A 19,577-nucleotide genomic window follows, 5' to 3' on the forward strand; every position below is an offset into this window, starting at 1 on the left:
CCGCTCCAGAGAAAATCGGCCAGCGGCTGAATCTAGTTGATGATCCCTGCTGTAGGTGGATGGGATGTGATGTACTGAAGTCGCCTCCCGCCAGGTGACAGCATTGCTTTTCAAATAATAATAGGGCGTTACGCTATTTACCACTGCTGGCTCAGTTTTACTTGTTAAAGAGCCACTGAACACGCTGATTGGCAGGTGTGTTTTTCTGTAGAAAAACAAGATTTCAGTCTTGGGGTGTTTCCTGACCGATTCCGCGTTTGGTTAATGATGTTTGTCCGCCATCAGAAACCGATTTCACTTCCTCAAAATCCCCATAATGAATCTAATATTACTCAAGAAATCTGTAATTCATTTTGACGTTTTTTTGCCTAGGACGTTTTAGTTGTGTGATTTTACGTCTAACTGAAGTGTGTGGTTCAATATTTCTCAAGTGAAATGCAACACACGTTGTCTTATGTAAACAAAGTCGGAGCTGCTGGGCAGGTCTGTCTCGCTGTCTCTGCTATTGGATAGAGAGCAATCACTGCAGCTGTTCACCCCATGTTAGTAGGCAAATGAAACTCGTCAAATCAAAACCCAACCTTCATTACCAGTTGTGACGCACGGATGTTCCACACTCAGTTTTAGACAAGACTGACTTTATGACCAAAATGATCATATTTACACTTTGTAGTCAATTTTGATACACTGTTTCTGATTCATATCAATGGCACATAGGCCGTTTTCAAATGGATTCGTTTATTTTTAAAGGCAGTCGCTCCTTAATATCATCACTCGTTATTTGTTTCACACAAATAGCTCAAAACACACACAAAGTCACAAAGGGACTGGATGGATTGTGTTGTGAAATACATCCTACTGAATCATAAAAAAAATAAATAAATAAGCCAGTAATACATCCACTTATTGAGACAGACGGAACATGTTCATTTCAAACCACCACATATAGAGATGAATGTGAGATTATGGGAATCCTCACAGCCTTGTAATATGAAACGGGTTATTTACCGATACTGAACAAAAGAGGTTCAGTTTGAGCTGAGTTGCAGGGCTATATCAACCTGGATGGTGGAGTCTGTAGTGGAGATGGTGGTGCCAGCCAGAACAGCCATTACTCATTGTACCTGACTCAGCATTGTACCTGGAATCTAGCTCTCCCTCCCCATCCAGTCTATCAATCCCATAGACCATAAACCTCCATGGAACTCGTCCTCTTCCACACAGTTGTACAGCTGTACCAACGATTAAATCAAACACAAACAAGAATCATCAATTCCTCAGAAACATCACATAACACCTGACCATCAGCCTTTCTGTATACATAGTTTGAGATGATAGGCCTATGAGTGAGTCATCAATAAATTATAGTGAGTCATCAATATATTATATTAAGGACCTTACCATGCATTGATAAGTGTACCTGGTAAATGTAAGTAGAAGTAACAACTCTGCTGTGGTTTTGGGTCAGTGAGGTCCTTGCCGTTTAATAGAGCGTTTCTCAAGGAGGGTCTAGGTCCCTTCCTTCCACATAAAGGTTTGCATTTCTTCAGAATTGCAGGGTGGTGAGGTAGGCCTATTCAGAAGAGGTTCTGTCTGTCAGTGAGTGTGTGTTCTCACAGAGACAGACATACATAGAGAGGGGGAGGGAGAGAGAAGGAGCACATGTGGCAAATGCAGATGACTTTTCCTGAGCATAATATTTGTAATCTATAAATAGGGGAGGGTGGCTCATAATAATGTCTGGAACTGAGCGAATAGAATGGCATCAAACACCTGGAAACCATATGTTTGATGTTGTTGATACCGTACCACCAACCTCCTGTGATACAGTACCATATGTTTGATGTTGTTGATACCGTACCACCAACCTCCTGTGATAACAGTACCATATGTTGGATGTTGTTGATACCGTACCACCAACCTCCTGTGATACAGTACCATATGTTTGCAGAAGGACCACATGCATATGTCACAACATGGCAGCAGCAGCAATAATTTTTGCGCATGCACTTGTCGATCATTAGGGCCAATAGCATGCATGCACCATTAATTTATGCGCCTCCCTCCGCCTGGAGTATTTGAGTAGTGATTGGTGTTACTATCTGTCTTCTCCATCTACGTCACTGACCTTTATAAAGTAGTCTACTGAGTTTAATTCAGTGTCAGATTAGAGAATAGTGTTTTGGAGAAAAGTCAACGCATACATATAGTTAGTAGAACTTCAGGTTTGGGCGACACATCTCGGGTTGGCATACATCCCCTGTATGCACAAAGTTTAGGAGTTGCTTTTGAAAGTGAGTTGCGACTGCGGGTGACATCCAGTCACCACGGACGGCGCCTTATAAACAGAACGGTTGGATGCCAGACGCTCTTCCTTGAGAACGGTAGAGATATTCCTGTTGACGGGTACCACTCGTGCTCAGCATCCCAAACTGAGTTTTCTTGGCAACTTCCAGCTAGTGAACGATAATTCTCACAAGCAACGGGTTGAATTGGTGAAATAAATAGCAGAAACTATGCCCAGCAAAAGCGAAGATAATCGGCCAAGACTCTGCCTGCTGGAGAAAGGGGACAATGGTTATGGGTTCCATCTCCACGGCGAGAAGGGTAAGACCGGGCAGTTCATACGGCTTGTGGAGCCCGACAGTCCGTCTGAAACTTCTGGGATTCGCGCGGGGGACCGACTAGTGTTCGTGAACGGGGAGAACGTGGAGAGTGAGAGCCATCAACAGGTTGTGTCCCGGATAAGAGCCACCGTGGGCCAGCTCGAGCTCATTGTTGTCGACCAGGACACTGAGCAACTGTTGAAAAAACACAAGATGAAGTGTCTCAAAGAATATGTCACGGAGCGCATTCCTTTACCCAGCGACGACGAGTCAGAAAGCGAAGACGTTAAGGAGAACGGGACACCATGCGGGACACCGAGAGAATCCACACCCATCCCGGAAAATAACGGAGAGCTCCATGGCCACGTAGAGCTCCATAGCCATGTTGAGAAAAAGCTGAGCATCAACTCTGAGAAGGTGAGTGTGCCAAAGTGCAAAACCTGAACAATCAATGAAATTCTTATTTTGGGTCATTGATGTAGCCTGATGGTCACAGTAAGCTACATTCTGCAAATATACACTACAGATTCAGTTACAGTTTGCGTAATAGTACCACTGACACTGTCCTAGGGATTTCAATTAAACGAATGAGATGTTTCTTGTGATTCATCCATTTATTCACCAGCAATGTAATTAGATTATTTTAACTTTTCAGTCTCCTTTTCTATAAGTGCACTGTGAGAATAACACATGTTATAGTCAGCTGCAAAGCCCAATATTCCCACTCTCTTCATTGTAGCAGTTTTGGCAGAGATAGCAGGTTGTAGGCGAGTCAGTTGGCTGCACATTTGTTGTGGGTGGTGGTGAGAGGTATTGGGAGGGGGGTTTAAGAGAGGTAGGACAAACAGCCTGTTTCAGCCTCGAGTTCAAGTTAATTTGACAGTGAAGCTGCTGCACACCACACACATTTGTGGGAAAGGGCAACAACATTTTTTGTGTTGTTGTTCTGAGGTTTGAAAAAGAACTGACACTTGACATTGGGGTTGAAGAGAAAGAATTTGAGGTTTACTGAAGCAGATATCTTTGAACACACCATATCCAACATATTTCTGGCGTCTTCAAGTTTTCATGACTCACAATGTAATGCACCCACAGTGGAACACAAGAAACAAATCAAAATACACTTCTTAGTCCTTGATTATGACCTCCCGTTGTCTTTGAAGAGTTTCATTCCAAAATGCTATATATCCATTTTCAGAAATGTTGGTAAAGTAGCTTTTATTGTTTAAATAATTTATGAAAGAGATTGGTGTGTTTTTTCACTATCTCATCATGTCATGAGGTTGTTCATTGACAGACATGTATTTTTAAGAAATCTATAACTTAATGGTTTCATTTCAGAGAAATAAGTAGTACTGCTAGGTTTTACACAGTCACATTTAACAAATAACATTTTGTTTATTAAAGAACTGAACAAATTATACATTGGTGACATCAATATTTAATTGAGTTATTTTTATTATGTGAGATCTGTATGTAAAACATTTAGAATTAACATTGTATTCATCTTGTCCAGAGCAACATACAGTTCGTGCAGCCACATACAGCGCCTTACAGCCACATACAGCGCCTTACAGCCACATACAGCGCCTTACAGCCACATACAGCGCCTTACAGCCACATACAGCCACATACAGCGCCTTACAGCCACATACAGCGCCTTACAGCCACATACAGCGCCTTACAGCCACATACAGCGCCTTACAGCCACATACAGCGCCTTACAGCCACATACAGCGGCTTACAGCCACATACAGCGCCTTACAGCCACATACAGCGGCTTACAGCCACATACAGCGCCTTACAGCCACATACAGCGGCTTACAGCCACATACAGCGCCTTACAGCCACATACAGCGCCTTACAGCCACATACAGCGGCTTACAGCCACATACAGTGCCTTACAGCCACATACAGCGCCTTCAGAAATGATTCACACCCCTTGACTTATTCCACATTTTGTTGTTTTACAGCCTGCATTTAAAATGTATTTAGTTTAGATTTGTTGTCACTGGCTTATACACTTTACCCCATAATGTCAAAGTGGAATTATGTTTTTAGACATTTTTTACAAATTAATAAAAAATGTAAAGCTGACATTTCTTGAGTCAGTAATTATTCTACACCTTTGTTATAGCAAGCCTAAATAAGTTCAGGAGTAAACATTTGCTTAACAAGTCACATAATAAGTTGCATGGACTCACTCTGTGTGCAATAATAGTGTTAAACATTATTTTAGAATTACTACCTCATCTCTGAACCCCACACATACAATTATCTGTTAGGCCTCTCAGTCGAGCAGTGAATTTCAAACACAGATTCAACCACAAAGACCAGGGAGGTATTCCAATGCATCGCAAAGAATGGCACCTATTGGTAAAAAAAATGTAAAAGCAGACATTGAAAATCACTTTGAGCATTGTGAAGTTACAATGTTGAAGTTACATGTTGGATGGTGTATCAATACACCCAGTCACTACAACAATACAGGTGTCCTTCCTAACTCAGTTGCCGGAGAGGAAGGAAACCACTCAGGGATTTCACCAGGAGGGCAATGGTAACTTTGAAACAGTTACAGAGTTGAACGGCTGTGATAGGAGAAAACGGTGGATGGATCAGAAACATTGTAGTTACTCTACAATACTAACCTAACTGAGTCAAAATAAGAAACCGGTTTGCAACAAGGCACTAAAGTAATACTGCAAAAAATGTGACAAAGCAACTTTTTGTTCTGAATACAAACTATTATGTTTGGAGCAAATCCAATACAACACATTACTGTGTACCACTTTCCATATTTTCAAGCATAGTTGTGGCTGCATCATGTTATGGGTATGATTGTAATCGTTAAGGGCTGGGTAGTTTTTCAGGAAAAAAAAAGAAAGCGAATGGAGATAAGCACAGGCAAAATCCTGGAGGAAATGTAGTTCAGTCTGCTTTCCACCAGACACTGGGAGTTTAATTCACATTTCAGCAGGACGATAACCTTATAGCATAAGGTCATATCTACACTGGAATTGTTTACCAAGAAGACAGTGAATATTCCTGAGTGGCTTAAATCCTGAGTTACTTAAATCTGCTTAAATCTATGGCAGGACCTGACAATGGTTGTTTAGCAATGATCACCAATCATTGATCTTGAATAATTTTGAAAATAATGGGCCAATGTTGCACAATACAGGTGTGGAAAGCTATTAGAGAATTACCCAGAAAGACTGGCAGCTGTAATCGCTGCCAAGGTGATTCTAAAATGTATTGACTCAGTGGTTTGAATACTTATCTGATGAAGATATATTCTTGTTTTATTTTTCATATTTTCTTTGTACAAATGTTAGGATTTTTCTTCCACTTTGACATTAGAGTATTTTGTGCAGATCATTGACACAAAAAAAAACAATTCAATCAATTTTAATACCATTTTGTAACACAACAAAATGTGGAAAAAGTCAAGGGCTGTGAATTCTTTCAAAAGGCACTATATCACAGTCAAATACACAGTTTACAAACATTCCAACTAAACAATGGATATATAGTCGTGGCCAAAGGTTTTGAGAATTACACAAATATTAATTTTCACAGTCTGCTGCCTCAGTTTGTATGATGGCAATTTGCATATACTCCAGAATGTTATGAAGAGTGATCAGATGAATTGCAATTAATTGCGAAGTCCCTCTTTGCCATGCAAATTAACTGAATCCCCTAAAAACATTTCCACTGCATTTCAGCCCTGCCACAAAATGACCAGCTGACATCATGTCAGTGATTCTCTCGTTAACACAGGTGTGAGTGTTGACGAGGACAAGAATGGAGATCACTCTGTCATGCTGATTGAGTTCAAATAACAGACTGGAAGCTTCAAAAGGAGGGTGGTGCTTGGAATCATTGTTCTTCCTCTGTCAAGCATGGTTACCTGCAAGGAAACACGTGCCGTCATCATTGCTTTGCACAAAAAGGGCTTCACAGGCAAGGATATTGCTGCCAGTAAGATTGCACCTAAATCAACCATTTATCGGATCATCAAGAACTTCAAGGAGAGCGGTTCAATTGTTGTGAAGAAGGCTTCACGGCGCCCAAGAATGTCCAGCAAGCGACAGGACCGTCTCCTAAAGTTGATTCAGCTGTGGGATCGGGGCACCACCAGTACAGAGCTAGCTCAGGAATGGCAGCAGGCAGGTGTGAGTGCATCTGCACGCACAGTGAGGCAAAGACTTTTGGAGGATGGTCTGGTGTCAAGAAGGGCAGCAAAGAAGTCACTTCTCTCCAGGAAAAACATCAGGGACAGACTGATATTCTGCAAAAGGTACAGGGATTGGACTGCTGAGGACTGGGGTAAGGTCATTTTCTCTGATGAATCCCCTTTCCGATTGGTTGGGGCATCTGGAAAAAAGCTTGTCCGGAGAAGACAAGGTGAGCGCTACCATCAGTCCTGTGTCATGCCAACAGTAAAGCATCCTGAGACCATTCATGTGTGGGGTTGCTTCTCAACCAAGGGAGTAGACTCACTCACAATTTTGCCTAAGAACACAGCCATGAATAAAGAATGGTACCAGCACATCCTCCGAGAGCAACTTCTACCAACCATCCAGGAACAGTTTGATGACGAACAATTCCTTTTCCAGCAGGATGGAGCACCTTGCCATAAGGCAAAAGTGATAACTAAGTGGCTCGGGGAACAAAACATCGATATTCTGGGTCCATGGCCAGGAAACTCCCCAGACCTTAATCCCATTGAGAACTTGTGGTCAATCCTCAAGAGGCGGGTGGACAAACAAAAACCCACAAATTCTGACAAACTCCAAGCATTGATTATGCAAGAATGGGCTGCCATCGGTCAGGATGTGGCCCAGAAGTTAATTGACAGCATGCCAGGGCGGATTGCAGAGGTCTTGAAAAAGAGGGGTCAACACTGCAAATATTGACTCTTTTCATAAACTTCATGTAATTGTCAATAAAAGCCTTTGACACTTATGAAATGCTTGTAACAAGTATGCAAGTAACATCTGACAAAAAATATCTAAAGCAGCAAGATATGTGGCAATTAATATTTATGTATTTCTCAACTTTTGGCCATGACTGTATAGCGTTTTCTAAATAACACATTTGAATATTATATATACAGTGCCTTGCGAAAGTATTCGGCCCCCTTGAACTTTGCGACCTTTTGCCACATTTCAGGCTTCAAACATAAAGATATAAAACTGTATTTTTTTGTGAAGAATCAACAACAAGTGGGACACAATCATGAAGTGGAACGACATTTATTGGATATTTCAAACTTTTTTAACAAATCAAAAACTGAAAAATTGGGCGTGCAAAATTATTCAGCCCCTTTACTTTCAGTGCAGCAAACTCTCTCCAGAAGTTCAGTGAGGATCTCTGAATGATCCAATGTTGACCTAAATGACTAATGATGATAAATACAATCCACCTGTGTGTAATCAAGTCTCCGTATAAATGCACCTGCACTGTGATAGTCTCAGAGGTCCGTTAAAAGCGCAGAGAGCATCATGAAGAACAAGGAACACACCAGGCAGGTCCAAGATACTGTTGTGAAGAAGTTTAACGCCGGATTTGGATACAAAAATATTTCCCAAGCTTTAAACATCCCAAGGAGCACTGTGCAAGCGATAATATTGAAATGGAAGGAGTATCAGACCACTGCAAATCTACCAAGACCTGGCCGTCCCTCTAAACTTTCAGCTCATACAAGGAGAAGACTGATCAGAGATGCAGCCAAGAGGCCCATGATCACTCTGAATGAACTGCAGAGATCTACAGCTGAGGTGGGAAACTCTGTCCATAGGACAACAATCAGTTGTATATTGCACAAATCTGGCCTTTATGGAAGAGTGGCAAGAAGAAAGCCATTTCTTAAAGATATCCATAAAAAGTGTTGTTTAAAGTTTGCGACAAGCCACCTGGGAGACACACCAAACATGTGGAAGAATTGAACTTTTTGGCAACAATGCAAAACGTTATGTCTGGCGTAAAAGCAACACAGCTGAACACACCATCCCCACTGTCAAACATGGTGGTGGCAGCATCATGGTTTGGGCCTGCTTTTCTTCAGCAGGGACAGGGAAGATGGTTAAAATTGATGGGAAGCTGGATGGAGCCAAATACAGGACCATTCTGGAAGAAAACCTGATGGAGTCTGCAAAAGACCTGAGACTGGGACGGAGATTTGTCTTCCAACAAGACAATGATCCAAAACATAAAGCAAAATCTACAATGGAATGGTTCAAAAATAAACATATCCAGGTGTTAGAATGGCCAAGTCAAAGTCCAGACCTGAATCCAATCGAGAATCTGTGGAAAGAACTGAAAACTGCTGTTCACAAATGCTGTCCATCCAACCTCACTGAGCTCGAGCTGTTTTGCAAGGAGGAATGGGAAAAAATGTCAGTCTCTCGATGTGCAAAACTGATAGAGACATACCCCAAGCGACTTACAGCTGTAATCGCAGCAAAAGGTGGCGCTACAAAGTATTAGCTTAAGGGGGCTGAATAATTTTGCACGCCCAGTTTTTCAGTTTTTGATTTGTTAAAAAAGTTTGAAATATCCAATAAATGTCGTTCCACTTCATGATTGTTGTTGATTCATAATTGTTGTTGATTCTTCACAAAAAAATACAGTTTTATATCTTTGTTTGAAGCCTGAAATGTGGCAAAAGGTCGCAAAGTTCAAGGGGGCTGAATACTTTCGCAAGGCACTGTATAAATATTTTTTAATCTGAGAACAGTAATATTTTACACATACATGAAGATACCAATAAGCAATCATTTCTAGTGAAAAACCCCCACAAAACAAATGTGGATAAATCAACTCTTCAAATGCTCCTCACATTGTCCAGTAGTCGTTTCTCACTTTATTTATTATTTAAAGGGACGACATTTAGTCTTCACGTCCTCTTAATACCCTCTAGCTAACAGCATGCACATGACGTGGGTTCATTCAAACATTGAAGAAAAGAGGGGCACTCCAGAACATCTGTGCCCCCCGCCGTGTCCCGGATGTTTACCCCTGGGGCTCTCCCAGCCTCCTCTGGTTCCTCTATTGCTGTGACGTAATAACCCAGACTTCTTCACTGACACTGCACTGTCTGTTTGGGTCTTTGTGTTCCAATGTGCCTACGAGTGAATCTCACTGCTGAGTGATTTGCTACCATAACAGTCTAAACAACAGTCTCACTACCATACCCTGCAGTGCCCAGCCATGACCAGCCCACTCATGTGTTGGACAGGATGCAGCCAGCCAGACACATGTGCAGCATCTTATGGGCTGCTCGAGGGGCTCCTATACATCCTGCATATCCTGTGTATACTATGTGTACTGGATACAGTTGACATGTTTGACTTAAACTCCTCCACCATTACACTTCCAATAAAGCAGTTACCCACTGTGCTCTCATTACATTAATCAATATTAAGAGCAGGATTTCCAACAGGGTTTAATCTCTGAAGGTAATGGGGGTCATCTAAGAAACCTTATGAGAACCCTGTTTCCCTCACCCTTAACTTCCATGTTTCATCCCAATATCCAAAAACACAGCAAATCCACCCCACCTATAGGCCCTGCTGTGTCCTGGCTGTGGCTGTGAGTCTACAGGGTAGTTAAATGCTGCGTCAGCCTCATCTCTTATCAGTGCTGTGTGTTAACACTACAAGGCAGAGGCCCAGTCAAGGGCCCGGTGACAGACATGACTGTGGAAGGTAGAGGACTTGTGCCACATAAAGGCACATAAATACTGTTGTGCAATGTTGAACAATCTATCAGATCCCCTCAACAGTTGAACATGTTACAGTACATCAGACCACAATATCACATTAGATAACTCTATAGACTAGAGCAATTGAAGCTCATGGAAAAAATGTACTGTGTATTAATGTACATGTAAATGTATTACACTAAATACTACTTTAATGTTTGAAGGTTGAGAAGATCATAAATGGTAAGCCTATATATTGGAACACTGGCAGTTTTACAACTCAGGCTTAGACGATATTACTATGTTTCAGGAATTTTCTGTCTGCATCCTGTCCGGCATTCCTCTACCCTGGCCCATGCAGTCAGTGTGACATTACACACACACACACACACACACACACACACACACACACACACACACACACACACACACACACACACACACACACACACACACACACACACACACACACACACACACACACACACACAGGGTGGTGAATACATAGCATGTTGGTTTAACAGTCTCACTGACGTCTTTAGCTACTGCCTGTCCCTGTCTTTGAAGAAAAACAAAAGAGGGGACCAAGAGGAACGCCCTCTCCGGAAACCAAGGAGGAGTTGCCTTGGTTACACTGATGTGGTGTGTGCTATCCATGTTGAGTGTTGGTCTGTGTGTGTGAGAGGCAAAGTGAGAAACAGGGGTGTGAAGCAATGGAGAGGAGGAAAGTAGAGATGGAACATTTAGAATGCAATCGGGAATTGCAGTCTTCTCTGTTGTTAGAAACCAAGGACAGAGATAATTTTCCCAGCACTCCTGAGTTTGATTGTCTATTCCTTCTCTGATAGCCATTTACGTGGCCACTGCACACACAAGCCATTGGATTCAAAGGGCTTTCTCTGTTTTCCCTGCAGTAAAATGTAACCCCCATTGTAAAATGCAGTGGAGTGGGGAGGGATGCAGTAAACCAGCACGTCACAACAGGTTATATTTTGGCTGCCCTTATTACACCGTTAATAGATTTAGGTGCGTCTTGTCATACTGGCTCGATCCTATGGGATCTGTCATTAAAAGCCACTCTAAACATCTGATAAAATATGAAAATAAGGGTGTGATGCATGCCTTGAGTTGAGCCTCTAAGTGTATTTTCTATCCACAGTATCTATCTTATCTGTTGTGTTGTTATTGTTTTGTGTGCGTGAGGCTAATTCCCTCCATTTGCTTTTGAGGAAAGCCCACATCAACCGAGAGGCTTTGATCTATTGAGATTCCACTGGGAGACTGAGGAGGATGCCAGCCAGCCAGTCAGCTTGGTGTTTCTGGAGTCCTCATGAATGACTGCCTGGTTACATAAGCCTGTTTTTAAAGGCAAATTACAGGAGAGAAAGAGTCCTCCTTGTGTCAGATGAAATCAACTGTGACTAGTAGGCTGAGAGTTGTGCTGTTCAGGGAGGGGCCGTTGTGTGTGTTCCATGTCTTGGAGGAAGTCTGTAGAGAACAGTAGCATAGAGACTTTGCCTGGAGAGCAGCAACATGCAGGCAGGCCTGTTGTCACGTCCTGACCTTAGTTCCTTTTTTATGTCTCAGTTTTAGTTTGGTCAGGGCAGGAGTTGGGGTGGGCATCCTATGTTTTGTAGTCTAGGTTTAGTATTTCTATGTGTTTGGCCTTGTATGATTCCCAATCAGAGGCAGCTGGCAATCGTTGTCTCTGATTGAGAACCATACTTAGGCAGCCTGTTTTCCCACTATGGGTGTGGGTAGTTGTTTTCTGTCTTTGTGTGTCAGAACTGTTTAGTTTGTTACACTCTGTTGTTTTTTTGTTCTAGTGTTCAGTTTCTTTATTAAATCTACCATGAACACGTACCACGCTGCACAGCGTGGAATGGACTCATGGACATGGGAGGACATTCTGGACTGGAAGGGTTCCTACACATGGGAGGAGATCCTGGCTGGAAGGGATCGCCTCCCATGGGAACAGGTGGAGGCAGCCAGGAGAGCGGAGGCAGCAGGTAAAGGGAGCCAGCGCTTTGAGGGAACACGGCTGGCAAGGAAGCCCGAGAGGCAGCCCCAAAAATGTATTGGGGGGGGGAGACCTGAGCCAACTCCCTGTGCTTACCGTGGCGGGAGGTGGACCGGGCAGGCACCGTGTTATGCCGTGAGGTGCACGGTGCCCCCAGTGGGCAGGCATAGCCCGGTGCGCTACATCGCAGCTCCTCGTATCGGCCGGGCTAGAGTGGGCATCGAGCCAGGAGAAATGATGCCGGCTCAGCGCATCTGGTCTCCAATGCGTCTCCTCGGCCCGGGTTATATGGCACCAGCCCTATGCACAGTGTCCCCGGTTCGCCAGCACAGCCCAGTGCGGTCTGTTCCACCCCGCCACACTTGCCGGACTACGGGGAGTATCCAGTCAGGACAGGTTGGGCAGGCTCGGTGCTCGAGACCTCCAGTGCGCCTCCACGGTCCGGTCCATCCGGTGCCTCCTCCACGCATCAGGCCTCCTGTGGCAGCCCCACGCACCAGGCTTTCTCTCTGTCTCCTCCCTCCAGGTGCTCCCTCCTGTCCAGCGCTTCCAGAGTCTCCCTCCTGTCCGGAGCTGCCGGAGTCTCCCTCCTGTCCGGAGCCGCCGGAGTCTCCCTCCTGTCCGGAGCCGCCGGAGTCTCCCTCCTGTCCGGAGCCTCCCTCCTGTCCGGAGCCGCCGGAGTCTCCCTCCTGTCCGGAGCCGCCGGAGTCTCCCTCCTGTCCGGAGCCGCCGGAGCCTCCCGCCAGTCAGGAGCTGCCAGAGCCTCCCGTCAAATCAAAATCAAATTTATTTATATAGCCCTTCGTACATCAGCTGATATCTCAAAGTGCTGTACAGAAACCCAGCCTAAAACCCCAAACAGCAAGCAATGCAGGTGTAGAAGCACAGTGGCTAGGAAAACCTCCCTAGAAAGGCCAAAACCTAGGAAGAAACCTAGAGAGGAACCAGGCTATGGAGGGGTGGCCAGTCCTCTTCTGGCTGTGCCGGGTGGAGAGTATAACAGAACATGGCCAAGATGTTCAAATGTTCATAAATGACCAGCATGGTCAAATAATAATAATCACAGGCAGAACAGTTGAAACGGGAGCAGCAGCATGGCCAGGTGGACTGGGGACAGCAAGGAGTCATCATGCTAGGTAGTCCTGAGGCATGGTCTTAGGGTTCAGGTCCTTCGAGAGAGAGAAAGGAAGAGAGAATTAGAGAGAGCATACTTAAATTCACACAGGACACCGGATAAGACAGGAGAAGTACTCCAGATATAACAAACTGACCCTAGCCCCCGACACATAAACTACTGCAGCATAAATACTGGAGGCTGAGACAGAAGGGGTCAGGAGACACTGTGGCCCCATCCGATGATACCCCCGGACAGGGCCAAACAGGAAGGATATAACCCCACCCACTTTGCCAAAGCACAGCCCCCACACCACTAGAGGGATATTTTCAACGACCAACTTACCATCCTGAGACAAGGCCGAGTATAGCCCACAAAGATCTCCGCCACGGCACAACCCAAGGGGGGGCGCCAACCCAGACAGGTAGATCACATCAGTGACTCAACCCACTGAAGTGACGGACCCCTCCTAGGGACGGCATGAAAGAGCACCAGTAAGCCAGTGACTCAGCCCCTGTAATAGGGTTAGAGTCAGAGAATCCCAGTGGAAAGAGGGGAACCGGCCAGGCAGAGACAGCAAGGGCGGTTCGTTGCTCCAGAGCCTTTCCGTTCATCTTCACACTCCTGGGCCAGACTACACTCAATCATATGACCCACTGAAGAGATGAGTCTTCAGTAAAGACTTAAAGGTTGAGACCGAGTTTGCGTCTCTCACATGGGTAGGCAGACCATTCCATAAAAATGGAGCTCTATAGGAGAAAGCCCTGCCTCCAGCTGTTTGCTTAGAAATTCTAGGGACAATTAGGAGGCCTGCGTCTTGTGACCATAGCGTACGTGTAGGTATGTACGGCAGGACCAAATCAGTGAGATAGCTAGGAGCAAGCCCATGTAATGCTTTGTAGGTTAGCAGTAAAACCTTGAAATCAGCCCTTGCCTTGACAGGAAGCCAGTGTTGGGAGGCTAGCACTGGAGTAATATGATCAAATTGGTTGGTTCTAGTCAGGATTCTAGCATGGTATTTAGCACTAACTAAAGTTTATTTAGTGCTTCTGTCAGTCAGGAGCTGCCAGAGCCTCCCGTCAGTCAGGAGCTGCCAGAGCCTCCCGTCAGTCAGGAGTTGCCAGAGCCGCCCGTCAGGAGCTGCCAGAGCCGCCCGTCAGTCAGGAGCTGCCAGAGCCTCCCGTCAGTCAGGAGCTGCCAGAGCCTCCCGTCAGTCAGGAGCTGCCAGAGCCGCCCGTCTGGAGCTGCCAGAGCCGCCCGTCAGTCAGGAGCTGCCAGAGCCGCCCGTCAGTCAGGAGCTGCCAGAGCCGCCCGTCAGTCAGGAGCTGCCAGAGTCCCCCTTCCCTCCGGCGCTGCCAGAGTCCCCCTTCACTCCGGCGCTGCCAGAGTCCTCTTTCACTCCGGCGCTGCCAGAGTCTCCCATCTATTCGGGGCATTCTGAAAGGGTCCCCAGTCCGGGAGCGGCGACCCTCGCCGCCGACCCAAAGGCGCCACCGAAGTGGGCCCAGAATAAGGTGGAGTGGGGTCCACGTCCCGCGCCAGAGCCGCCACCGCGGACAGATGCCCACCCAGACCCTCCCCTATGGGTTTAGGTTTTTTTGGGGGGGGGGGGGGTACTGTCACGGCCTGACCTTAGTTCCTTTTTTATGTCTTAACTGACTTGCCTGATTTTCTTAGGCTACTGTAGCCTAGTGGTTAGAGCGTTGGACTAGTAACCAAAAGGTTGCAAGATCGTTCTGCCCCTGAACAAGGCAGTTAACCCACTGTTCCTAGGCTGCCATTGAAAATAATAATTTGTTCTTAACTGACTTGCCTAGGTAAAATAAAAATACATATTTTAGGAAACGGGCAGCCACACCTTAGTTTGTGACTCGCTCTTTCAATCTCATTAGCGTAGCTTGCTTCTGTGGGAATCTTTTCCTGGGGCCTTGGCCAGCACATAGACTCCAGAAAGCTTAGACTGGTTTCCTGTCATTGTTGTTGTTGGAGGTAGAGAGAGTCAGGCAGACCCCCTCCCCCTCATCCCTCTCATCCCTCTCACCACTCTCATCCTCATCCCTCTCACCCCCCCATCCCTCTCATCCCCCTCACCACTTTCATCCTCATCCCTCTCATCCCCCTCCCCCCATCCCTCTCACCCCCCTCACCACTCTCATCCTCATCCCTCTCATCCCCCTCACCACTCTCATCCTCATCCCTCTCATCCCCCTCCCCCCCATCCCTCTCATCCCCCTCACCACTCTCATCCCCCTCTTCTGCTCTCTCCACAATGAGTTGCTTCTACTGGTCACAATGAAAACTCATAGTCTTTATTACTGTAATTTCTCAACAATTACTACAGTCTACAGCCCTCAAACTCAACTCTGGACCTCGAGACAGTTTCCACTGATTTTTTTTCAATAGTTCTAATCAGAGACTGATTGAGACCTGGGACACCAGGTGTGTGCAAATAATGATCAGGTAGAACAGAAAACCAGCAGGTTCCGGACCTCATAGGGTAAGAGTTGAGTACCCCTGGTCTACAGTATACACACAGTAAAGTGTTGTTCATGCTAGTGAATAACATGCTAACTAACGTGGGCTGTTTAAGTCAAAGTCAAAACCTCTTACTGTAGTTGATGGCATTCCTTGTAACTTTGGTCAAATCTGGTAGACTAGAGCAGTGTTTCCCAACTCCAGGCCTCCATTATCTCTAACAGTACACAACTAATCATCAAGCCTTCAATGAGCTGAATCAGGTGAGTTTGTCTGGTGCTACAACAAAAATGTGTGCTGTTGGGGGTACTGGAGGACTACAGTATATCACTTATATAGCCCGATTACCCCATTGTTTTTGATGTGTGGTCGTGTGTAGGGCGTCTGTCTTCATGTGTATTTGCTCAATCACGTGTGTGTGTGTGTGTGTGTGAGAATGTTTGGGAGTCACCCTTTCCTTCCCTCCTCTTTGTTGAGCAGTGTGTTCCAGAGGAAACGGTCAACATGACAAGAGAGACAGGGTGGAGGTCTAAACACAGGGTCACAGGATTCATTGTGTTTCAATAGACTGATCCATTTATTTGTATACTGTGTGTGTGTGTGTGTGTGTGTGTGTGTGTGTGTGTGTGTGTGTGTGTGTGTGTGTGTGTGTGTGTGTGTGTGTGTGTGTGTGTGTGTGTGTGTGTGTGTGTGTGTGTGTGTGTGTGTGTGTGTGTGTGTGTGTGTGTGTGTGTGTGTATGTAGGTTGTGCCAACTTGTGTGTGGTGTCAACTTGTGTAAATGTGTGTGTATTTGTTTGTAGAGGGTAAGAGTTCAGGAGCTTGTGAGTGTATTATGTAACTAACTCTGTCTTACACACCCCCTCTAGGCTCTACGGTCAGTCCCGTACATCTGCTTCTCTAATAAGGGTTTAGATGTATTATACAGACTTTATGATTTTGGCCTTAGTAGCCTTTAATTGTAGGCATCACATGGACAGAGAGGTGTATTGGAAGTCCCTCACTGTAGGTCACTGGGCTTCCTGCTCTGCTCAGTGTGTTCTGTCTCCAGTCTTGTCTAGGGCCCAGGGTGGAGCTTTGGCCATACATTCACACCCACCATGGCCCTCTTCCTGAGACCCAGTGGCTTTGGCTGAGGAGCGGTTTGTGTGTGTGTGTATGAGAGAGTGGATGGTAGAGGGTTTGTAGTGAAGTGAACGAGTGACTCTGGCCCAAAACAGCAGCATCACCGTCTCTCTTACAGTTAAGGCCACGACACAGGGCCAGGTCAGGGTGGGGTGGAAGTGGACCTCACGAGGGGAGCCCCCTGGGATGCAAGAGGGGAGAATGCTACAACATTCCATTTCTCATTCCATACCCCTCAGGGTTCATAACCCCTCCTTGACAATGAGAGAAATGGCCGCACCCTCCGTCACCCGCGCCCAGCGATGACACCACAGAGTAGGACCAGGACAGACTATACAACACATACAGGCAGTGTTTATACTGTGTGTGTTCTGTCTGAAAGGGTTTCTATGGAGGTATGAAAGGCCAGGGATATAATATATTCTACCATCGTGGGTGTATGATGTTGGTTTCTGCAGTGTTGGTGAGCTTGGTTATGTTATCAAAGCTGACTACAGTCTGACAGCAAAGTGTGAGCAAATGTTTGTCACATGTTGACCATCCACAGCCTGAATGACGCCACACAGGATGTCACAACGTTCTCTTTCACTTATTCATCCCTCTCATCCTTTCCTAGCCCTTTTCCTCTCCCCTCTGAGCTAGCAGTATGATCTAATCTTCATCATTGTCTCTGTCAATCTGTGCAGTGACAGGTTCTCTGGGGCTGGGCTCAGTTGGATGTGGGAGACATTTTGTGTGCCTGCAACTCGTTGGATGGAGTTCAGAGTCAGGAAGCATGGCCTCACAGATAAACCATGTTGACTCCTCAGGCCTGGTACCTGATAGGGTAGGACTAACACACTGATACTAACACACTGATAGAGAGCCATAGGGATGGAGGAGGGACAGCTGCTTTGGAAATGTGTGTCCTGAGAAGAGACAGAACTAGAGATTTGACTGAAAAGGATGTCTGGGGATGCTGGGCACTTCAGTACCTAATCAGGGCACACCCACCCATTAGTGTTAAATACTAAAGTAATACTGTAAAGTATTTTTACTTAAGTACTTTACACCACTGGACAGTAGGGCACCATTGTTCACCCCTGCCACACTGACTGAAAAAACAGGTTTACAACAGTGAGTTTGTCAGTCAAACTTATTAACTCTCTCCCCTACAGGGGTTTGAAAGGGTCACTAAACTAAGCTCTTGTCAAAATTACACATGACAATCACGAGGCTAAGGATTTGTCCTATTCCACTGAGTAACCATGGAGCTTTTGACTTTGTCATCTCTGAGGTTATTCTTTCACCTGATCAAGGGGTGTTGCGCAGCTTTCTACCACTTATTAAAAGCCCAGGAGTTAGAGGCCCTAAAAGTTGCTGTGGTAGCAGTGGGCTGACTGCATGACAGATCTATTGTATATAGAGGACTGTTGAGTGCGTGCGGAATGCCTGGGTTGATGATTTGCGGGGCGCGTGGCAGAGGAGGGTGCCTAGACTTTGGACATTATCGATGGCACAAAATGCAGCCATGTGCAGCATGGAAAACTCAGCGAGAGCCAATGCCTTTCAGGCAGAGCAAGACACATTCTCTGTCCATTACAGCTGCAGTAGAATATCTCTTGTATGGCGTTATCATGAATTATAAAGTGGGTGGTTCAAACCCTGAATGCATCGGACCGTATACCAAGGGTATGACAAAAAATTGCAATAATTACGTTGGTAACCAGTTTTATAATAGCAATAAGGCACCTCAGGTTGTTGTGATATATTGCCTATATGCCACGACTAAGGGCTGTATCCAGGCACTCCACGTTGCGTCGTGCCTAAGAACAGCCCTTAGCCATGGTATATTGGCCATGTACCACACCCTCTCGGGCCTTACTGCTTAAGAATAACATGATTTAACATGAGCCTTTTTCCTGGATGTTGCCCTGTAGTTGAGTCACTCAGAGACCCTGGCATTCTGTAGTAATAATGACACACGTTACCCGGCTACAATATGATGATGTCCTGGTGAATACACAGTAGTTACACTTCAGTCCTTCACTGGCTTCACATGGGGAAAATATGAACCAGGCATCTGGCAGAGTGGCAGCCGCTGGCATGGTGTATGAAGCTGTTTTCAAGCTGGTGAGGTGGTGACTTTGACAGCTGCCTTAGTGTTCCATTAGAAAGGCCCTCTGTGTTAAATATGGTCAGGAGAAGAGAATGAGAGGATGGACGATGCAAATTGCCTGAGATCATTAACCTTTGATATATTTTACTAGAGCTCATCATGGTGTTTTACAGCTCTCCACATCAGATCAGGTTTTTATGGGATGACATCTCTGCTGTCAATCATTGACTCAGGTGCTGAAGAGACAGTGAAGCTCTCTTGACAGGGGTTTAGGTAAATAGTAAATATGGGTTAATATCTGGTAAGTATGAACTGAAAACAGCTACAAAAGAGTGAAATAAGTGTTATTTTTTTGACAGGTGTGATTTTGGTTGGTTTGTGCCTCCCAGGTATAAACAAGGTCAGTCAGTTTTAGTGGCAGTTCTTTGTCGG

At 45.4% G+C, this 19,577-nt stretch overlaps 1 protein-coding gene across 1 annotated transcript in view; it reads left to right on the top strand.

The window, feature by feature from the left end:
* Positions 1–2,106: 2,106 nt before the first annotated feature.
* The window catches only part of LOC139421431 (Na(+)/H(+) exchange regulatory cofactor NHE-RF1-like), a 37,871-nt gene continuing 20,400 nt past the window's right edge, over positions 2,107–19,577 (top strand). The window contains exon 1 of the mRNA XM_071172330.1: positions 2,107–3,023. Within this exon, the coding sequence (XP_071028431.1) occupies positions 2,517–3,023 (507 nt within the window). The 5' untranslated portion in view covers positions 2,107–2,516. The remainder of the gene's footprint in view (positions 3,024–19,577) is intronic.

The sequence above is a fragment of the Oncorhynchus clarkii genome, chromosome 12 (assembly GCF_045791955.1).
Source record: "Oncorhynchus clarkii lewisi isolate Uvic-CL-2024 chromosome 12, UVic_Ocla_1.0, whole genome shotgun sequence".
Taxonomy (NCBI): domain Eukaryota; kingdom Metazoa; phylum Chordata; class Actinopteri; order Salmoniformes; family Salmonidae; genus Oncorhynchus; species Oncorhynchus clarkii.